The sequence below is a fragment of the Gobius niger genome (genome assembly GCF_951799975.1).
Source record: "Gobius niger genome assembly, chromosome: 3".
NCBI lineage: Eukaryota > Metazoa > Chordata > Actinopteri > Gobiiformes > Gobiidae > Gobius > Gobius niger.
The window spans coordinates 37596830-37615754 of record NC_136854.1 but is presented as its reverse complement, the minus strand read 5'-3'; the positions used below and the strand labels follow the sequence as shown (position 1 = coordinate 37615754).

The 18925-nt window shown below is 40.2% G+C and overlaps 1 protein-coding gene across 1 annotated transcript; it reads right to left on the bottom strand.

Annotated features, from left to right (window-relative positions):
• Positions 1–288: 288 nt before the first annotated feature.
• LOC306960506 (von Willebrand factor A domain-containing protein 7-like) lies at positions 289–13443 on the bottom strand (the record flags this gene model as incomplete). The annotated part of the gene is made up of 15 exons (XM_079552936.1): positions 289–441; positions 2587–2855; positions 3282–3374; positions 5490–5642; positions 5736–5868; positions 6696–6869; positions 7228–7344; positions 7535–7647; positions 7727–7896; positions 8588–8774; positions 8962–9090; positions 9580–9673; positions 11388–11532; positions 12818–12954; positions 13258–13443. The coding sequence occupies 15 exons, from the start codon at positions 13441–13443 to the stop codon at positions 289–291; spliced, it is 2253 nt and encodes a 750-aa protein (XP_079409062.1).
• Positions 13444–18925: the final 5482 nt, after the last annotated feature.

The following is an 18925-nucleotide window of genomic DNA, read 5'->3' as shown; positions in this document are numbered from 1 at the left end:
TCTTTGCTTAAGTATGCTCTACATGGCAGCTGTTTATATACTCTTTTAAATTGTTAATTTTTGTGTGTTTTAAGTTACCTTTTTAAGAACAGAGAATCTAAGAACAACATAATTGGAGTCAGCGCCGAGAGATGCCTTCAGTGTCAAAGTAACATCTGTGCCAGAGAGTGTTTCAGGAGGGGGCGTTATGGTCAGTGTGTCATTGCTGTACTCTCCTGGTTTCAAGGTGAGACTGAAATGATGAAAAAACACATTAATCGCACCAAGTTTATAAATGTTTCACATGCTTCAAGACCTAGCTTCTGACCTCTTTTGGTAGGCCATTTTGAAATCTCTGTCGTTTTGAGCATCGATGGTGTAATCACCGCCAGAACCATTTGTCAAGACTCTGAAGGGCAATGTGAATGGTTCACCTGGCTCCAAACTGCTGGATTCAGTGGCCTGGGGAAAAAAAGGCAAAAAATGCAATTATTGTGCAGTATAGGGCTTCCGTTCTATTTAGATAAACACCCACAAAAACAAGTTGACCATTGAGCTTCATGGGTCATTAAAGGAATAGGCCACTGTTTTTACATACTGAGTTATGTTCTTACCTTAGCTTAGACGAGTTCATTTGTCTGGTCTTCACACATGCCCGGAGTACAGGAGTACTTTGGCGTCAACACAGTAAAGTGAAGATATTACTGCGCGGAGTACCAGTACTCCTGGTATTACTACACCTTACAAAATAGTTCCCCTTTTTATCCGCTTAGAAAATGTACATTGTTTAATTTTGTGTAACTATACTTGGATTGTGCAACACTTCATGTAACCATATTTAAATAGGAAAAACATGGAAGAGCTTGGTAGCTTCTATCTTCACCTCGTTTGGAGCTATAGAGGAGAGGAGGAGAGGCTAAATGCTAACACCGTCTGTGCTGTGTTTACGTGACTGAGGGCACGCGTGACGACCAGACAGGTACAAATGAACTCGTCTAAGCTAAGGTAAGAACATATCTCAGTATGTAAAACGGTGGCCTATTCCTTTAAGTGATTGTATAATTATGGTCAGATCAGAATGTTCGGGGTTTTGGATGGCATCCTTTTATTTTGCAGTGTGACCTATTTAATACTGATGAGGGATGGAAAATGTAATATAGGTAATATATGAATCATGCAATATGGTTGGATAGCAGGATAGAAGACCAAGATTGAGTTCCATCTGTACATTTTTGTTTTGGACATTTGCAGGGCTGTTTTAAAAAAAAATGCTATCTCTATTATCGTCATGGTGGCTTTCTAATAGTTTGGTCCACCGCAGTCAACTGTGTGGCAGAGCACAGCATTATTATTATCATTATTATTATTATTATATATTTTTGTGGATCTGGAGGAAGCGTTCGACCGTGTCCCTCGTGGTGCCCTGTGGGGGGTGCTCCGGAAGCATGGGGTCCGGGGCCCTCTGCTAAGGGCTGTCCGTTCCCTGTATGACCGCAGCAGCTTGGTTCGCATTGCCGGCAGTAAGTCAGACCTGTTCCCGGTGCGTGTTGGTCTCCGCCAGGGCTGCCCTTTGTCACCGGTTCTGTTCATTACCTTTATGGACAGAATTTCTAGACGCAGCCAGGGGCCGGAGGGTGTCGGGTTTGGGAGCCTCAGGATCTCATCTCTGCTGATGTTGTTCTGTTGGCTTCAACAAACCAGGACCTTCAGCACGCTCTGGGGCGGTTTGCAGCCGAGTGTGTAGCAGCCGGGATGAGGATCAGCACCTCCAAATCCGGGGCCATGGTTCTCCACCGGAAAAAGGTGGCTTCCCCTCTACAGGTCGGTGGGGAGTCCTTACCTCAAGTGGAGGAGTTTAAGTATCTCGGGGTCTTGTTCACGAGTGAGAGACGGATGGAGCGGGAGATCAACAGACGGATCGGTACGGCGTCAGCAGTGATGCGGTCGCTGTATCGGTCTGTCGTGGTGAAGAGGGAGCTGAGTCGGGGGGCGAAGCTCTCGATTTACCGATCGATCTACGTTCCCACCCTCACCTATGGTCATGAGATTTGGGTAATGACCGAAAGGACAAGATCGCAAATACAAGAGGCCGAAATGAGTTTCCTTCGCAGGGTGGCTGGGCGCACCCTTCGAGATCGGGTGAGGAGCTCAGTTACCCGGGAGAAGCTCGGAGTAGAGTCGCTGCTCCTTCACGTCGAAAGGAGCCAGCTGGGGTGGCTAGGGCATCTGTTCCGGATGCCTCCTGGTCGCCTCCCGCGGGAGGTGTTCCAGGCATGTCCTAGTGGGAAGAGGCCTCGTGGAAGGCCCAGGGCACGCTGGTGGGACTATGTCTCCGAGCTGGCCTGGTGGCGCCTCGGGGTCCCCCCAGAACAGCTGGAGGAGGTGTGTGTGGATCGGGAAGTCTGGGCATCTCTGCTGAGACTGCTGGCCCCACGACCCGGCCCCGGATAAAGCGGAAGAAAATGGATGGATGGATTATTATATTGCTCAGCCCTGTAGCTTACTGTATATGAAAATGGTTCCTACTGTTCCCCATCAGTGAGTGACATCATCACTGTGTTCACTGTGATTGTTTCTGCTGATGGGCTCCTTTTTCAGTAAACCAACCTGGATGTTGACTTTAGAGACGGACATCTGAGTGGTAGACTGTCGTTGGAAGTCTGTGTTTGAAACTGTGTCAGTTCCTTTCAGAAGAATCACAAACTCTCCTTCGGGCACTGAGGAGAGCGTGACCAGGATGTTTCCGTCTCCCATGGAGGTTGTGTTGGCGACAACAGAGGCAGAACTGGACACTGAAATCAGACTGACTTCCTTCACTTTGAGCGAGTCAGGACCTTCTCTACCCATCAGAGGCAGAATGAGGGTGGCAGGCTGGCCTGAGTAGAGTAAGAGAGAAAGGTGGGTTTTTATTGTTTTACAGACATGAAAATGGCCAGAGATGATAAACATAATGATGTGATACAGTGCAAAGCAAAAACTTTATGGTGAAGGTAATGGTGCTTTCTTAGAGCCTCAATCATGATTTACATTTTATTACGATTCTTGTTCAGTTGGTAGCTTATCTATCTCCTCTGAAACAATTCAGTGAATCTCAGTTTGATTCCGTTTCATCATTGCTCTACACACGCACAAAAAGCTGTCCTAACAATGCCTCCTCAAAGAAGCTGAACCTGCCTTAATTGTGACAGTAAAAATAGTGGCCAGACATAAATAAGTATTCAAAGACCTTCAGAAATCATGACAAATTCAACTCCTTTTTTAGTACTTATTATAATTTTTTGGGGTTTATTCGCTGGTATTACCTGCTTGTGGACGTCCTGTAAGTACAGCATATCCTGGGTGAGGACCTCCAAATTCCTTCACAAAGTCATAGATGAAGTCAATGGTGCTCTGGCCTGGCAACACACGTACAGACTGTAATTATTACGAGTAATTTCAAGAAGAATACAATGCATTCTTTGCGCATGTCTAAGATACTGTAACATTAAAACGACTTAGTAACACTGAAATGCCTGTTAGTGAGTGGCACAAGGGAACATTAGATTATAAGACGCAGAAAATGTGGCAAGATAACTAGCTCAATATATACATATATATATATACATATATACATATATATATATATATATATATATATGTATATATATATATATATACATATATATATATATATATATATATATATATATATATATATATATATATATATATATATATATATATATGTGTGCGCAAAAGTTTACATTTCTTTTCACTCATAGTTAGTGGATGTGTGAAGCCATGGTCAAACAACTGACTTTGCTCTTTTTTAGTAATAATAATAATAGAAGAAACTGCCAAAGTGACCCTGATCAAAAGTTTACATACCCCAGTTCTTAACACTGTGTATTGCCCCCTTTAACATCAACAACTGATTGGATTCTTTTGTGGTAGTTGTGGATGGGCCTCTTTATTTCCTCGGATGGTAAAGCTGCATGTTTGAGATCTCCCTAGAGTGGCTCAATGATATTGAGGTACAGGAGACTGAGATGGCCACTCCAGAACCTTCACTTTATTCTGCTGTCGAGGGGTCGACATGGCCTTGTGCTTTGGATCATTGTCATGTTGGAACGTCATTCTGCATTCATTCTGAAATCAGTTTAAGCCAAGTTCCCTGTAGCTCACACATCCCCAAAACATCAGTCATTCACCTCCGGGTTTCACTGGAATGGTGCGCCGTTCATCACAGGCCTTGGTGACTCGTTTTGGTTATGGCCAAAAAGTCCCATTTTGGTTTCATCATTCCAAATGACATTGTTTCAGAAATGTTGACGCTTGTCTCTGTGCGGTTTGGCATATTGTAAGCGCATACTTTGTGGCTTTTGCAAAGTAATGGCTTTCTTCTGGCGACTTGGCCATGCAGCCCATTTTTCATGAAGTGCCTCCTTGTTGTGAATCTTGAAACAGCTACACCACTTTTTCTCTTGGTTTTTCTTTACATCATGAACCATTTTCCTAGCAGTTGTTGCTGAAATTGTTGTTGGTCAACCTGACCATGGTTTCAACCGAATCCTGCATTTTCCACTTCTTTCTTCTTGAGTGTTCTTCTTGAACACTGCTGATTGGCATTCTAAGTGCCTTGGATATCTTTTTATATCCCTTTCCTGTTTTATGCAGTTCAACTACATTTTCTTGCAGATCCTTTGACAATTCTTTAGCTTTTTCCCTCTGACTCAGAAACCAGAAACATCAGTGTAGCACTGGATCAAAGCTACAAGGGTCTGTCAGGAGCCTAAAAAGTCACTGACCTTTTATACAAACACACTGATTACAGGTAAACAGGTGGGTATGCTTACCTTTAGTAGCCATTCGAACCCGTTTGTATCAACTTGTGTGCATGTTATCAGGCCAAGATCACCAGGGTATGTATACTTTTGATCAGGGTCATTTTGGAAGTTTCTTTTTTCATTATTGTTTAAAAAGAGCAAACTCAGTTGTTTCACCATAAATGGCTTCACACAGCCACGAACAATGAGTGAAAAAACATGTTGTGTTATCTTTCATATTCTCTGAAAAACAATCAATAAGAAAATGTAAAAAGAAATTTGGCCATAGTATGTAAACTTTTGAGCACAACTGTATATATACAGAGTAGATATTGGTTTATTTCTTGAGTGTTTTAAAAACTTTACTGGCATCATGTACTGTATACAGTATCTATGAGGCTGCATTTGATCCACTGCTTTCATAGTCAGTGGCCTATGCACTTGGTCTATGACACAATTTCATTTTATTGTACTTTAAATGTGCAGATTGTTTTTGTTTGATTTGATGGTGGTGGTCGGAGGAGCGAGATAAAACTATTTCATTATTATTATTAACAGTTGTAGTAGTAGTATAGTAAGTAAGTAAGTAAGTGCTTTATTTGTCCTTGTACAACCGTACAACAAAATTGTGTTCAGGTGTAGTAGTAGTAGTAGTAGTAGTAGTAGTAGTAGTAGTAGTAGTTGTATGTGTATATTTGTATTTACCTGTCACTTTGACTGTATAAGGGATGTTGGAGGTGATTGTGATCTGCCAGGTTCCAGACGCTCTGTCAGCATTTAGAGTCGTGCGCCATAGGTTTCCCACTGAACTGATGTCGGCCAGAGCACCGTTGTTTTGATGGCTGCTCTGGGTTATATCTGAAATACAAGAAAATGGTGATTCTTTATTTCCATTTACCTATCTTAGATAGGTAAATGTCTGATCTTACAAAATGTGTCCTGGTGTGTTACCATTAGGATTTTTCAGTCTAAAAGTTAGAGCTGATCCAGTTATGTAGATGGTGATGTTTTTCAGGGAAGCGTCCACATCGAATGAGAAGGAGTCTGGCTTTCCGGGGTTCCTCGCTTGTTGAAGAACCGTCACCTAAAGAAGATGGATGGGTATTGGATTCATCGTCATTCAGGATTTTTTAATTTAGGAAAATAATGAAGTTACTTCTGTAGACTTGAAAATTCTGCAGCACATTTAAGCTTTTCATTTATGGAATATTTCTAATTAGATGTTAATGTTTGGTTTTACTAATCCTTAATTAATCTTGCATTCTCTTGCCTTTGTCACACACAAAAACCCAAAACAAAAATATAATTATTTTTGTTGTTGCTAGATAATTTTATTTTAATCAGGAAGTACAACTACGAAGCAACAGCTGTGTAAAATACCAGAGTTATCTCTCTGAAGAACAGAGAGGCAGTGTGCAGGAGCATCTTTTATTTCACTTTAGAGGAGAAGGGAAGTTTCATTCCACTGCCTTTTATACAATGAGTGAGGAAAGCGCTTCTCTTTGGTCCTCATGAGAAGAACCTACATTGCTGCAATACCAAGAGGCAACTCCAAAATAAACTTTGTAAACCCGAGCACTGCTCAAAAGCCTGGCTAAAAAATGCTGTGACCCATGTGACAATGCTGGGCGGGGTATCATATTTTTAACCATGCTGTTTTTTGTGCAGCAGAATTAAAAAGTTTAAGCCTAAGCCTTTGAATGACAGACTCTGGAGCACTGTGGAGTGCCCTGCAAGGGCAGAGCTTCCCGACTTTTTGCCCTTTTTAGGAACAAGCTCAGTAGGTGGAGCAAGGAGCGCCATGTTAATTTCACAGGACACATGGGCTCATTGCTTTGAATGGGGCTGAATGGCTGACCGGCTATTTCTTATATATTATATCTATGCTTTTATACCACAGGGCAGTCTTACCAGAGCTGAGGTGGAGGTGTCCAGGATTATTGCAGTGGCCTGTGGGAGTTGGTCCTTGCTGACTTGGATGGCCTGTCCTCCTGAAGCCAGAGCAAGTTTTTTGTAGTCATTAAAGAACCCTCCGCCAGTGGAGCGACGTCGCCTCCTGCTGCTGCTCGTCATGAAGAAGTTCACCTGTGGAGGTGAATGTACAATATCATAGTCAACGTTTGGACATATTATTATGACAGTGATTTTCTTTTCCTGTTTATCATTGAATGTTTCATTTAGATCAGGGTTAAGATTGAAGGAACCAGGTGCCACAACGAGAACGCACTTCACAGAGAGACCGTACATACTGGGGCTCGTATTAGAATAAACGACTTCATAAACACAAGTGTGGCAGGGAAAGAGTGAAATATTGTGTTTTACCACAGGGACTCAAATAGACAATAGACAAATACTGAGATGTTGCAAGTTCACTGAGCCTAAGTTATTCCAAACAGTTAAGCACTTGGTTAATATATAATAAACAAAACAAACAATCATTTACCGTAGATTTAGTTCTTTTGATGAGAGTATCAAGTGTGTCTTGGAGATGAGCGTCCTTGGCTGGAGCATCAGTGAAAACGTAGATGTGTGAGGAGGCAGGGGCAGTGGTCAAAGCCAGCTACATAGTTCAAAAGTTCAACGTTAACTTTATTGTCATTGAAAAGAACATGTACAGAGTTCAATGTCTTGTGGGGGATTGAGAGGCAGAGTTCGTGAATGCAGGGGCAGCAGACACTCCACATTCTTCACCAGTTTCATTTATTCAGTTTCACTTTCGACAAAAATGAATAATGTGTATATTTAAATACCTGAATGGCAGAGTAACTCATCTCCCGGACGTCACCTCCTCCTCCAGCTGTAAGTTTTGAAATCTCCTTTTTCATAACATCAGGGTCATCTGTCCTGGTCACAGGTCCAAACTCTACATGTCAGCAAAAGATTTTTGTAAAAAGGTTAATATTTATCACACCAAAACCATAAAAACGTATAAAAGTTCATACTGGGATCATTGAAAGGCACCAAAATGTACTCAGATGGTTCATCCTGTGTTCCCCTTTTACGGGCGATGATTTCAGAGGCCACTTTTAACGTTTCATTGATTTCACCCGACATGCTGCTTGTTGTGTCGATGACAAAACATAAAACAGAGGAGCGAGCAATGCCCATCATTCTGCAAAAACAACGAAAACATCACAACGATGAAATTTACAGTGTAGACAGTGTAATGAAAGACAAAATGCAGTGCAAGGATATGCACTGCATTATAATACAACATAATAACATGTCTGTGGCTCTCGGGTATCCTTTCTTATTCCAAGGTAAAAAAGATTTTAAAAGTAATTATCTGGACAATGGGTTAATAATAATAATAATAATAATAATAATAATAATAATGATAATAATAATAATAATAATAATAATAATAATAATAATAATAATAATAATAATAATAATAATAATAATAATAATAATAATAATAAAATATGTATAGCACTTTTCAAGTGCTTCACTAACACATGCACAATATAATAAGACTCACAGCTAAAACACTATGTGCTGTTTCAATTGACCATCATTTTCAGCTTGTTCATTGACAGGTCTGCCAGCCAATCATGTGACAGTACAGCACTTTACTAGTTCGAACTTGGGAAAAAGTTATATGTGAAATGGCACTGAAATGAAGGTTTATTTATTTATCATCATTCATGAACCATATTTATAAAGGCGATATTTGACTGTCTTCAGCATAAACAAATCATTCTGAAATGGAGGTTGATAAATAAAGGATATAAAATGTGATAATATTTTAGTTGTATTACTGAGCCCTATTAGTCAGTATAAATGCTGTATATGAGGATGACCTGAGGAAGTGCTCGTCCCCTGCAGCCAGGCGGATGTCCTCCAGCAGCTGTAGTGAGGCTGCAGTCGCCACCTTCACCGCGGTGTCGTAGTAACGCTCGTTGTCTTTGTGCCGCACATCTTTGTGAATGCCCCCACGGGGACGGATGCGACTGGTCCGGTCAGACTCGCCTCCGTGGCTACACTTACCTGTGATCACAGGTGGGACATTCTACAGCTATGACAGTTTTCTGTTTAAATTAAGTCTTTCTGAGTTTCAAATCGTTCTTACTTTAATTTGTTTCCTGTGTAGCACTTACAATCTCCTACTTTTGTTGCCACAGTAACTATACTTTGTACATGTATAAGATATATAAGGTATATGATGTATTATTACCATCAGGCTTTTTGCTGGAGGATATTCCCATGTATCCAGATGTCAGCTTCTTTTCTTCCAGGATGGCGGGAAGGATGAGTTCCTCACAAGTGTCACATGCACAGTCACTGCAGGTGCGAGTGTTTACATCTACAACACATGTTAAAGCTTTATCAGGTCTGAACAAAGTCAAATATTTCACAAGATTTAGTACATTCAGTTCATACAAATTCAATGCCCATATTACTTTAGCCAGACAATAATACTCATCTACTGTATCTAGATGGAAGACTTTCCTTTGAAGTTATTCAACTTTATATCCAAAGAAATGGTAAAAACTTACATAGCGCTTTTCTACCTTTTTCAGGCCCAGAGCGCTTTACAGTAAGGAACCAGTCACCCATTCACTCTCTCATTCATATACCAATGTTCGCAGACACTGGAGCCAAGTAGGGTGAAGTGTCTTGCCCAAGGGCACAACGACAGTGTGCATTTGCCCCAGTATTACAAGTACTTCTACATTCTACATTCTGTCTGAAAAATGCCATACATTTTATGACTGTATGGTCAGGTTTATCCTTAAACTCACAGATTCAAATGATCTTTCTATGGCAAACTAGAGTGAACTATAAAACACACCTGCAATGTTTTCAATTGGAAGATCTGCATGAATGAGACTGGGATATGGGTCTGTGTTACCCAGCTCCACCCAATTACTGTGGCTGTAGAAATCCTGAAAGTTCACAGAAATGCACACAGTTAAAGATAAGATCATAAATAATGTCATGAACTCATTAATGTTAGTTTATTCAAACTATGAACACAGTTTTGTCTGTACACAATGTTAAGTGAGTACTTTATTTGTTAATGTTCTTTAAAGCCATACTTGCATAGCAGCCAATAAATAAACTAAAATACAAGCATTTATTTCATTATGAGTGTTTTCCATTTATGTATAATAATAATAATGATAATAATAATAATAATAATAATAATAATAATAATAATAATAATAATAATAATAATAATAATAATAATAATAATAATTAAAGCCGCAAGCGGCATTTAGAGGCCCTCGCGAGCAGCGTTGGCCGGTTGGCGCACGCCGTCGCACGCCACCGCAATAACCGGGGGGCGCTGCCGCGCCTTATGTGGTTAAAATGACGCTGCCACCCTTGGTCGAGTTTCTAAAAGAGCAAAGGCAAGAAATGCGCCTTCGGCGCCAGATCACGCAATATTTCCCAAAATGGCCGACTTTGTGTGGGTTGCCTAGCAACCCCGTTATGTACTTTTTTGTTCGGAAAGTCATGACGAAGGTGTGTACCAATTTTGGTTTGGCTACGCCAAACTTGATGTCGGGTCGTTGCCATGGCAACACGATGGTAAAATGGGCGTGGCCATCATTGAATTTTTTTCGTCTACGACGAACTAAAATTTTCGGGGTTTTCGGGATTTTGGGGGGTCTGGCCATAGGCCGCAATGTTAACGTCGTTTTTCCAGGGGGCGCTGACGCGCCATTTTTTTGAATTTTTGAAATTTGGAGATGTGAAAGTTTTTTTTTTCACCTAATTGAATTTTGGGCAAAAATTCAGGACTTTTCGTCGGTGGGAAGTGGCCGAAACGGCCTCCGGGGGGGGAGAAGAAAAAAAATAATAATAAGAAAAACCCTTACAATAACAATATGGGCCGCCTGCGGCGGCGCATATTTATATCGTCGGAAAGGTCTCACGTCCAGTAACCCACCCGTAAGGTTCATTGTCAAATACGAGCGCGTTGCGCTCGTATTTTACCACTTCTTTGTCAATATTTCTTAATGCGTTTTTTTTTCAGATTTTTTTGCGAGCAACAACAAATATGCCGCTTTCGCGGCAAACACCTATATCATTGGATAGGCCTCAATGCCCTGAGTCACTCTAGTAGTGTTTTGGTCATTGGGAAGTGGCCATGGTCGATGACGAGCGCGTTGCGCTCGTCATCGACTACTTTCTTGTCAATGTTGCGCCTTCACTGGATTTTTCACCTTTTTTCACACGAGCAGTTACAAATGTGCCGCTTTCGCGGCACACGCCTATTTCACCGGACAGGCCGTGGTGCCGGGGTCCCCCCTATTACTGTCTAATGCATGGGGAGCGCTCCGCGCTCTGTTTCTTGAGCGCTGCGCGCTCTTTTCGGGACGTGCGCTACGCGCACGTCTTTCTTCAGTGCGCTCCGCGCACGTCTTTCTTCAGTGCGCTCCGCGCACTGCCGTACAATTACAATAGGCCCGAGCCCTGCCAGGCCGCTCGGGCCTAATAATAATAATAATAATAATAATTAAAAAATGCATCTTTACTGTGTGTAGGCTCACTTAATTTTAATCACCTTTTTCTACAAGTGGTGGTACTGTAGGACTTAATCCATCCCTTTTCCCCCCCCTTTTTTTGTTTTTACGTTTCTGCCTCTTTTACCTGTAGGGTGTGGAGGATCTTGCCCAGAGTCTCTCTGGCTGCCTTGAAGTTCTCATTGCGAATGTTCGCTTTTATTGCTGCCATTCCCTCGGTGATCAGGCTCCTCCCCTCAAGGAACGCCTCAGAGTTGAAGTGATGACGAGCACTGATCAGGTACAACACATTATTATCTACTTTTCTTTTTTTTAACATAATAATAATAATAATAATAATAATAATAATAATAATAATAATAATAATAATAATAATAATAATAATAACCTTTATTTGTATAGCCCTTTTCTAAACATCAGTTACAAAGTGCTTCACAGAAAGACATCAAAAATACAAAACAAAAATGCATTGCACCAAATAAAACTACACCAAGCAGAATTAATAACAATTACCCGAAAATCTTACGGTATAAAAATGTCTATAGCAACAATTTCCATGTGTGACCATCTGTGTCCTGGGCACACACACACACAAAAAAGATGGAGGACAAAAGGGGATACCTAAGTCTTTGAATGATTGTTGGCCATCCAGCTTTTAACTTTATTAAAGGAATAGGCCACCGTTTTTATATACTAAGATATGTTCTTACCTAACATTAGTCGAGTTAATATATCCCCGTCTGGTCTTTGTCCGTGCGCTCTGTCACGCAAACGGAGCACATACGCAGCCTCTCCCACATGTCATATAGCTCCAAAAAAGCTCACGATAGAAGCTACCAAGCTCTTCTACGTGTTCCCTATTTAAATAAAGTTACGTGAAGTGTTTTCATGCGAAGTATATTTACACAGAAATGTAACATGTCGATTTTATAAGCAGATAAAAAGGGGTACTATATTGTGAGGCGTAATGATATGAGGAGCACAGCGTCCGCGCAGTAACTCCTAAAGACTTCCCCCGCTCACTTCCGTCAATAGAAGCTGCGTGACTTAGTATATAAAAACGGTGGCCTATTCCTTTAAGACAGGCATGAAGTTTTGAGCGAGTAGAAGTTAATGATTGATGCAATTGAGTCTCATCAGCATAGAAAAGATACGAAATGTCACATGATTCAATTAGTTGGCCAAGGAGACTTAATTCTGTTGAAGATGAGGTGTATTTACCAATGGACACAGCGAAAGTTCTATTTAAAATAGACTTCAATCAGTCCTATATATTTCACTTTTTAACTTCAACATATTCATTCATTTCCACACTCGCTGCCTTCTGGACTGATGACACTGAATACAGGCTGAGGTTGTTGCAATAGGTCTAACATTTTGAGACCTGAGTGTTGTCAGAGCCAATTTATTTCTAGTTGGAGTGAAAGGTTTGAGAAGCAATGATACAAATGACCAATGAAAGATATCGACATATCCTATTGCCTGTGTATAATGAAAATAAGAATGTAAAAGGGGTATTTTAGACACATTTTCAGTAGTTTTATAATATTTTCCCACCTATTGACGAAGTCTCGGTCGACTAGCCCATTCTGGAGATAGATTTCCTGGAGAGCGGAGTGAAACTTGGCCGCTGAGACGTCACCTGTGGATTTGGAACCAAGACAGGCCTGGATTATCTCTTCAGGAGAAAAGCCCTGCAAGCCAGAGGTAGATAAAAGTTCTAATTTGTTTTTATTAATTAGAAAATCTGTTAAGGTGTGTTTTGATCTTATAGTTGCTCAAAGCACTTAAATGTAAAGAACATTAGGCCTATGTCGCACATGTGCAATACATTGTGCGTGTATCTATCTATCTATCTATCTATCTATCTATCTATCTATCTATCTATCTATCTAGTCTCAGATACAGTAGTACACTAGTAATCTGTATATTATGCGCAGCCAGTCCAGGAAGGCATAATAATGATTATATTTATAATAATGGTTTTAAAGGCTCACCGTGGATTTGAACTCATAATTGTATTTTTTTGCCACGGCTTCGCACGTTTCCTTGACTTTCAGCAGGAGGGCGTTCTTAGTGATGGTGACATGAGTGTCGCTCCCACCGCCGACAGGGATAAAGGCCAGGGCTGGTCCCGACAAAACCATAGCAAATACAGCCAGACCCAGCAAAGAAGCCATCATAAATCTGAAGCGAGAGAGATAGGCAGGGTTGAAATCAGATAAAAGGAACCTTACGAGATACCAGCAAGAGACCTGTGTGTAGCTATACCGATGATTATAAGACAGATCATATGAAAAACACACATAAATACAGTATATGATGACTTTTACATTGTATTTGTATTGAATAGTGTCTTCCTCTTACTGTTATTATTGTATCAATACCTGAACCACTTCAGTTAATACTGTGGAAATTCCCGTAATGGATTTTTTTTCCTCTTTTCTTTTTGAGTTAAATGCACTAATACAATCTTCTATTTTAGGTAGGTCAAAAGCAAAAAAAACGAAACAAAAGACATATCCAATGGCAAGTTCAGCAATCAAAATGCTCTCCTTTAAAATTAAATTAGGGATCATTTACTAAGTGTTTTAACTCATACAAACACGGTAGAGCAAAAGGCACGCGCAGTGGATATTTGCGTTCCTAAAAATCGGCAGAGGCTGCAGAGCAAACTTAGCGCATGGTTCCTCATGATGAATATGCAAACGAAGGCAATTTTGCCAAAAAGCGCAAAATTTGAGGCGGGGAAAATGCAAATGATTGCACTTAGGGAGCTCTGTCGTATTTATCACCACTAAGACATTAGTACAGACATAAAAATAACCGGGTTATTTTGGTACCTCTACATGGAACTGCAGTTCACAACCACTGCCCATTAAAAAGGCTCCACGAGTCTGTCCCACATCCTTTTAAAGTCATCTTTAAAATCCGCGGGTCCGTGCGCAACGGCGACGTAGTATGGAGGAGGCACGAGACGCATGCCTGCTGTAACCTATACCTGCCGCTCGCCCCGGGCGTCTCCAAAGTGCGAGCCTGTGCGCGCGAGTATTCCTGCTGGATCTTTGGGCAAACATTCTGCAGTTTAGTCCCAGATGATCGTGGTCTGTGCGCTCCGTAAGCAGCAGTTCATCCTCCTCAGACCAGCGCGTGGAGACCGCTGCGTGAGCGCACGGAGAGCTTCAAGTTTGTTTGTTCATTCCTCCTTTTTTTCAGCGACAACACGTGCACTTATACGATTAAAAAAGGCAACAGACACTAATCAGGAAGGATCTATAGGCAATTTTTAAAGCCAAGCTGATTTGTTTGCTGTAATAATAATAATAATTACTTTTTCTTAATTCAAATGATTGTTAGCCTGTTGATTGTGGATATCTACAGCAGTAGCAGTTCTGCTCAGACTGTGCTCGCGCAGTAAACTCATTTGCACATCTCATTTGCGCAGTTTCTAATAGGGTGAATATGGGTAAAGTGGGACACTTAACTTTAATCATGATTATTTTTTAATGTGTCATATTTTATCACTAAAAATACATACACGCCGAATAATTAGAATGTGCAGGATAAGAAAATAATGGTTTTGTGGATATTAATTAACTTCATATGGCGTGGCAAACCATAATCTACTAAAAAAGTGAAGGTATGTCCAATGACATAGCATTTGTGGATTTATGATCTTAAGGTTATAACTTTTTAAAACTAACAGACATGCAGATTTGTGTTGATACATTATATAAGGGAATGCATCTGCAAACAAAACATCTCAAAATCACATGTTTATTCTTTCTACTTTTATTTTTACAAGAGATTTTATCACTGTCCCACTTTACCAATGTGTTATTGGTAAAGTGGGACAGCCTCATATTGACAAAGTGGGACAGTATATTTTTGTGGAAAATCCTGGGTATTCACACATCTTCAAATTAGATCAATTTAACTCTATATTTCTTGTTTTGATTAAGTTTTCTGATGATCACATTTCTACATTTCTCTTCTCTTGTTCACTACAAACTGTTGATCGCCGTTTAGCAACATTCCAACATTAAGTTGTTCTTTGAGGTTTCCAGCTTCTTTAATTGTAGATTTTTTTTTCTGAAATATTGGATATATTATATATAATATTCTTTTCAAATCTTTAAAACATGCTTGTTCCCGTATACTTCACCAATTAAAGGCGGCCTGAGTTCACAGATTAACATGTGTTTTTTTGGGCATGTCCTTCAGATTATTCCTCACTCATTTATAAACAAAAACAAATCTGATGAAGGCACTTTACTGTATTATTCTTCCATTGTTCTGTCACTCTTGTTTTTAGTTTATACCAAAGGTCCCAGTTAGATATTCCACACTGTAACATGTCTGACTTCTTCTGCACCAACAGCACAGGCTGCACATCAGACACATGTCCATCATGGTCATATGTCTCACACAACAGTTAGAATGACCATTAGAATGGTTATTATTATTCATAACCTCTTCACATATTCATAAAAGTAGTTGCTACAATACTATTAATGATTTTGAATACAAAAATGACCATGTTAACAGTGTCCCATTTTACCAATTACAAGTGTCCCACTTTACCAATAGCACCTCTAAAAATGTATCATTGGACCAACCTAAAATTATAGCTTCTGTGTTAAACATTTGACTTTTTTTCCTCCACTGGTGTAAAATAGACAACTAAAGCTTTTTTTAAAATATATAACATTAAAGACTTTGGCATTTAATTCCAAACAAAAAATGAGGTGGAAACTGAATTTTCAAAAAGTGTACCACTTTACCATATTCACCCTAGTAAATCAGGTGCAAAACGCCAACTCGCTCATTTTAAGTGCTACTCGCAATTTAGCTCCTGGCTTTGTAAATGACCCTTAGTAGCCTATGTGAAAATGTTATTGGAATAATCGCACACTGTAGTGTAAATGTAGTGTAAATCTATTGAAAAAAGAAAATAACCAATCAACAAAAACAAATCTGACACCAATAAAGCTGGTCGTACCTTCGTTGCTTCTTCTCCGTTCATGAGCCCAAACTGAGGCACGAGACTTTATATACAGTACTGTTGGTAGGACTGTCCCTGTTTGAGGTGGGGCTTTCACGGAAACATAAAAGACTGATATGGAGAAGTGTTTTCAAGTGCAGTCATGTGTGTTTCTGAGTAAGGGATATCATTCAGTGTAATATATTAACACGCTATTTGACATTTGATAAATATAGGTATTTATATGTTTTTTATATAGGTATAAATTATTTCCCGATTTCCGCCAGAACATGCTGAAAAATCCTCATGCTGATTTTCTTTTGTGTAATTTCAGTTATTTATTCATTTTTATTTCTATTTGTTTGGTGAATTGTAAAGTTTTTTTTTTTTTTGCATCAGTCTGTTTCTAAGTAGTCAAAAAGAAGAAGTGGGGTAATAAAAGTGGTGACATCGTTCTTAAGACAGTCGGGGAGAGTGGGGTAAGATGAGACACTTTCAGCTTTGGGTTGTTGTGTAAAAACAGTAGAAAATACAGCGACATTAAGCCAGAATTAACATATACTTTTTTAGGTCAATTAGAAGTTTAAAAAATATTTCTATTTGCTAAGTGCAGAACGAATGAGAGATAGAATTTTCTACACGGTTTTACTTTTTACAAAACCAAAATTTGGTAGCGTTGCCTTTAAACTGTATAACTTGGGTCACACAGCTTCTCACAATAGTTGGCAGGAGCTTTGGTACATTCGTCCAAACAGAACTGGTGTAACTGAGCCACATTTGCCACCTTGCAAGCACATGCTTTTTCAGCTCTGCCCATACATTTTCACCTGGATCGAGATCTTTGTGAGGACTTTGTTATTCTTGTAATTACGACATTGTGAGGACCAGGTTGAGTTTTTAGCCAACCGAGTGAGGACATTTCTGGAAAGTGAGGACATTTTGAGTGGTCCTCACTTATTTCAAGGACGGTTTGAGGGTCAAGATGCGGTTTTAGGGTTAGGGTTGGAATTGGGTTTAGATTTGTGTGTGTGTGTGTGTGTGTGTGTGTGTGTGTGTGTGTGTGTGTGTGTGTGTGTGTGTGTGTGTGTGTGTGTGTGTGTGTGTGTGTGTGTGTGTGTGTGTGTGTGTGTGTGTGTGTGTCTGTGGGTGTCTGTGGGTGTATGTGGGTGTCTGTGGGTGTCTGTGGGTGTCTGTGTGTGTCTGTGTTCTTGTAATTACGACATTGTGAGGACCAGTTTGAGTTTTTAACCAACAGAGTGAGGACATTTTGGGTTGTCCTCACTTATTTCAAGGACTGTTTGAGGGTCAAGATGTGGTTTTAGGGTTAGGGTTGGAATTGGGTTTAGATTAGTGTGTGTGTGCGCGCGTTGGTGCCCTTCCGCTTAAGCTGCCGACCAAGATGCTGGTGCAGTTCTACAGCCATCATCCAGTCCACCCTCACCTCCTCCATCACCATGTGGTACCGCACCGCTACAGACCGGGACAAGCCCTGCAGCGCATTGTGCGTAGGTCGGATCACGGCTGACCCTTCTCACTCTGGACAAGGACTAATCCGTGGCTGCAGTCCATACCCACATGAACAGTTTTTTCCCCTACGCCATCAGACTAATGAACAATAACAAGCCCCAATAACTCTATATCAGACTCATGGACATAATAACCTGTTCCAGCCATTTGCACAGCCCCATATTTTATTCATATTTCATATTCATTCATATTTTTATCTTATTCATATTTTGGGCGAGCGTGAACTGAACGCACAGTGTTACTGCGATGAGCGAAACTGTGAGCGCGTTCATTCTGGTGTCTGTGAACGGCATTCCCCATCGGGTCAGTGGATATAATTATAAAACCTCACTACGCCGTCAGAGTTTACCAGCTCACGCTAGCTCCGTGCGAACGGCCCGAGTCCAGTTCTGTGGCGGGGAACTCTGCACTTTATGGCCTGACAGTGAATACATTTTTCCAAGGATAGTTGGAAGATCAACCAGTCACAAGTCATGAGAGTGAAACGTATATATCAATCAATCACCTTAACCCTGACCCTGCCCTAGCCACTATAACCTTAAGGATAGTGGGCTGGTGCCTAATCTTAATACATCTCTGATTGGATGATAAATGTCCGTTTACCAACTATCCTAAATAAAATATTTCTATGCCAGGGCGCAAAAGCAGAAGCAGCCACAGTGTGAGGTTACGAAGCTAGTTTCCCTTGTATAACGAGTGTCGCTCCAAACTCCTTTCTGCTCCTCTGCTCCTAAACTGCCCACACACAAACCTCACACAACATGCATAGATTCTGATTAGATGTTCACTACATTTTATAGATATTAGATTAATATTATCATTATTTTGTATCTTTTTTTTTTTTTTTTTTGCAGATTTATTCACCATAGCTTATTCACAAACTAAAAAAGATATCCAAAATCCACTATGAAACAATCTTTGCAACAAATGTATCAACAAAGCTAAACTATTAGATCAGACTGATGCCTTAAGATATGGAATTTAAAAAAAAATTCCAGAGAGGGGGAATATCCTTCTCACCTTTTTCACCCCTGACCCGTTTTCATGCCTGAATAATAGCTTGCAGCAACACAAAAAATGAACTTCATTTTTCATCACTTCATTTTTGTAACTATGAACAAACTATTAACTATGAACAATTTTGAACTATGAAC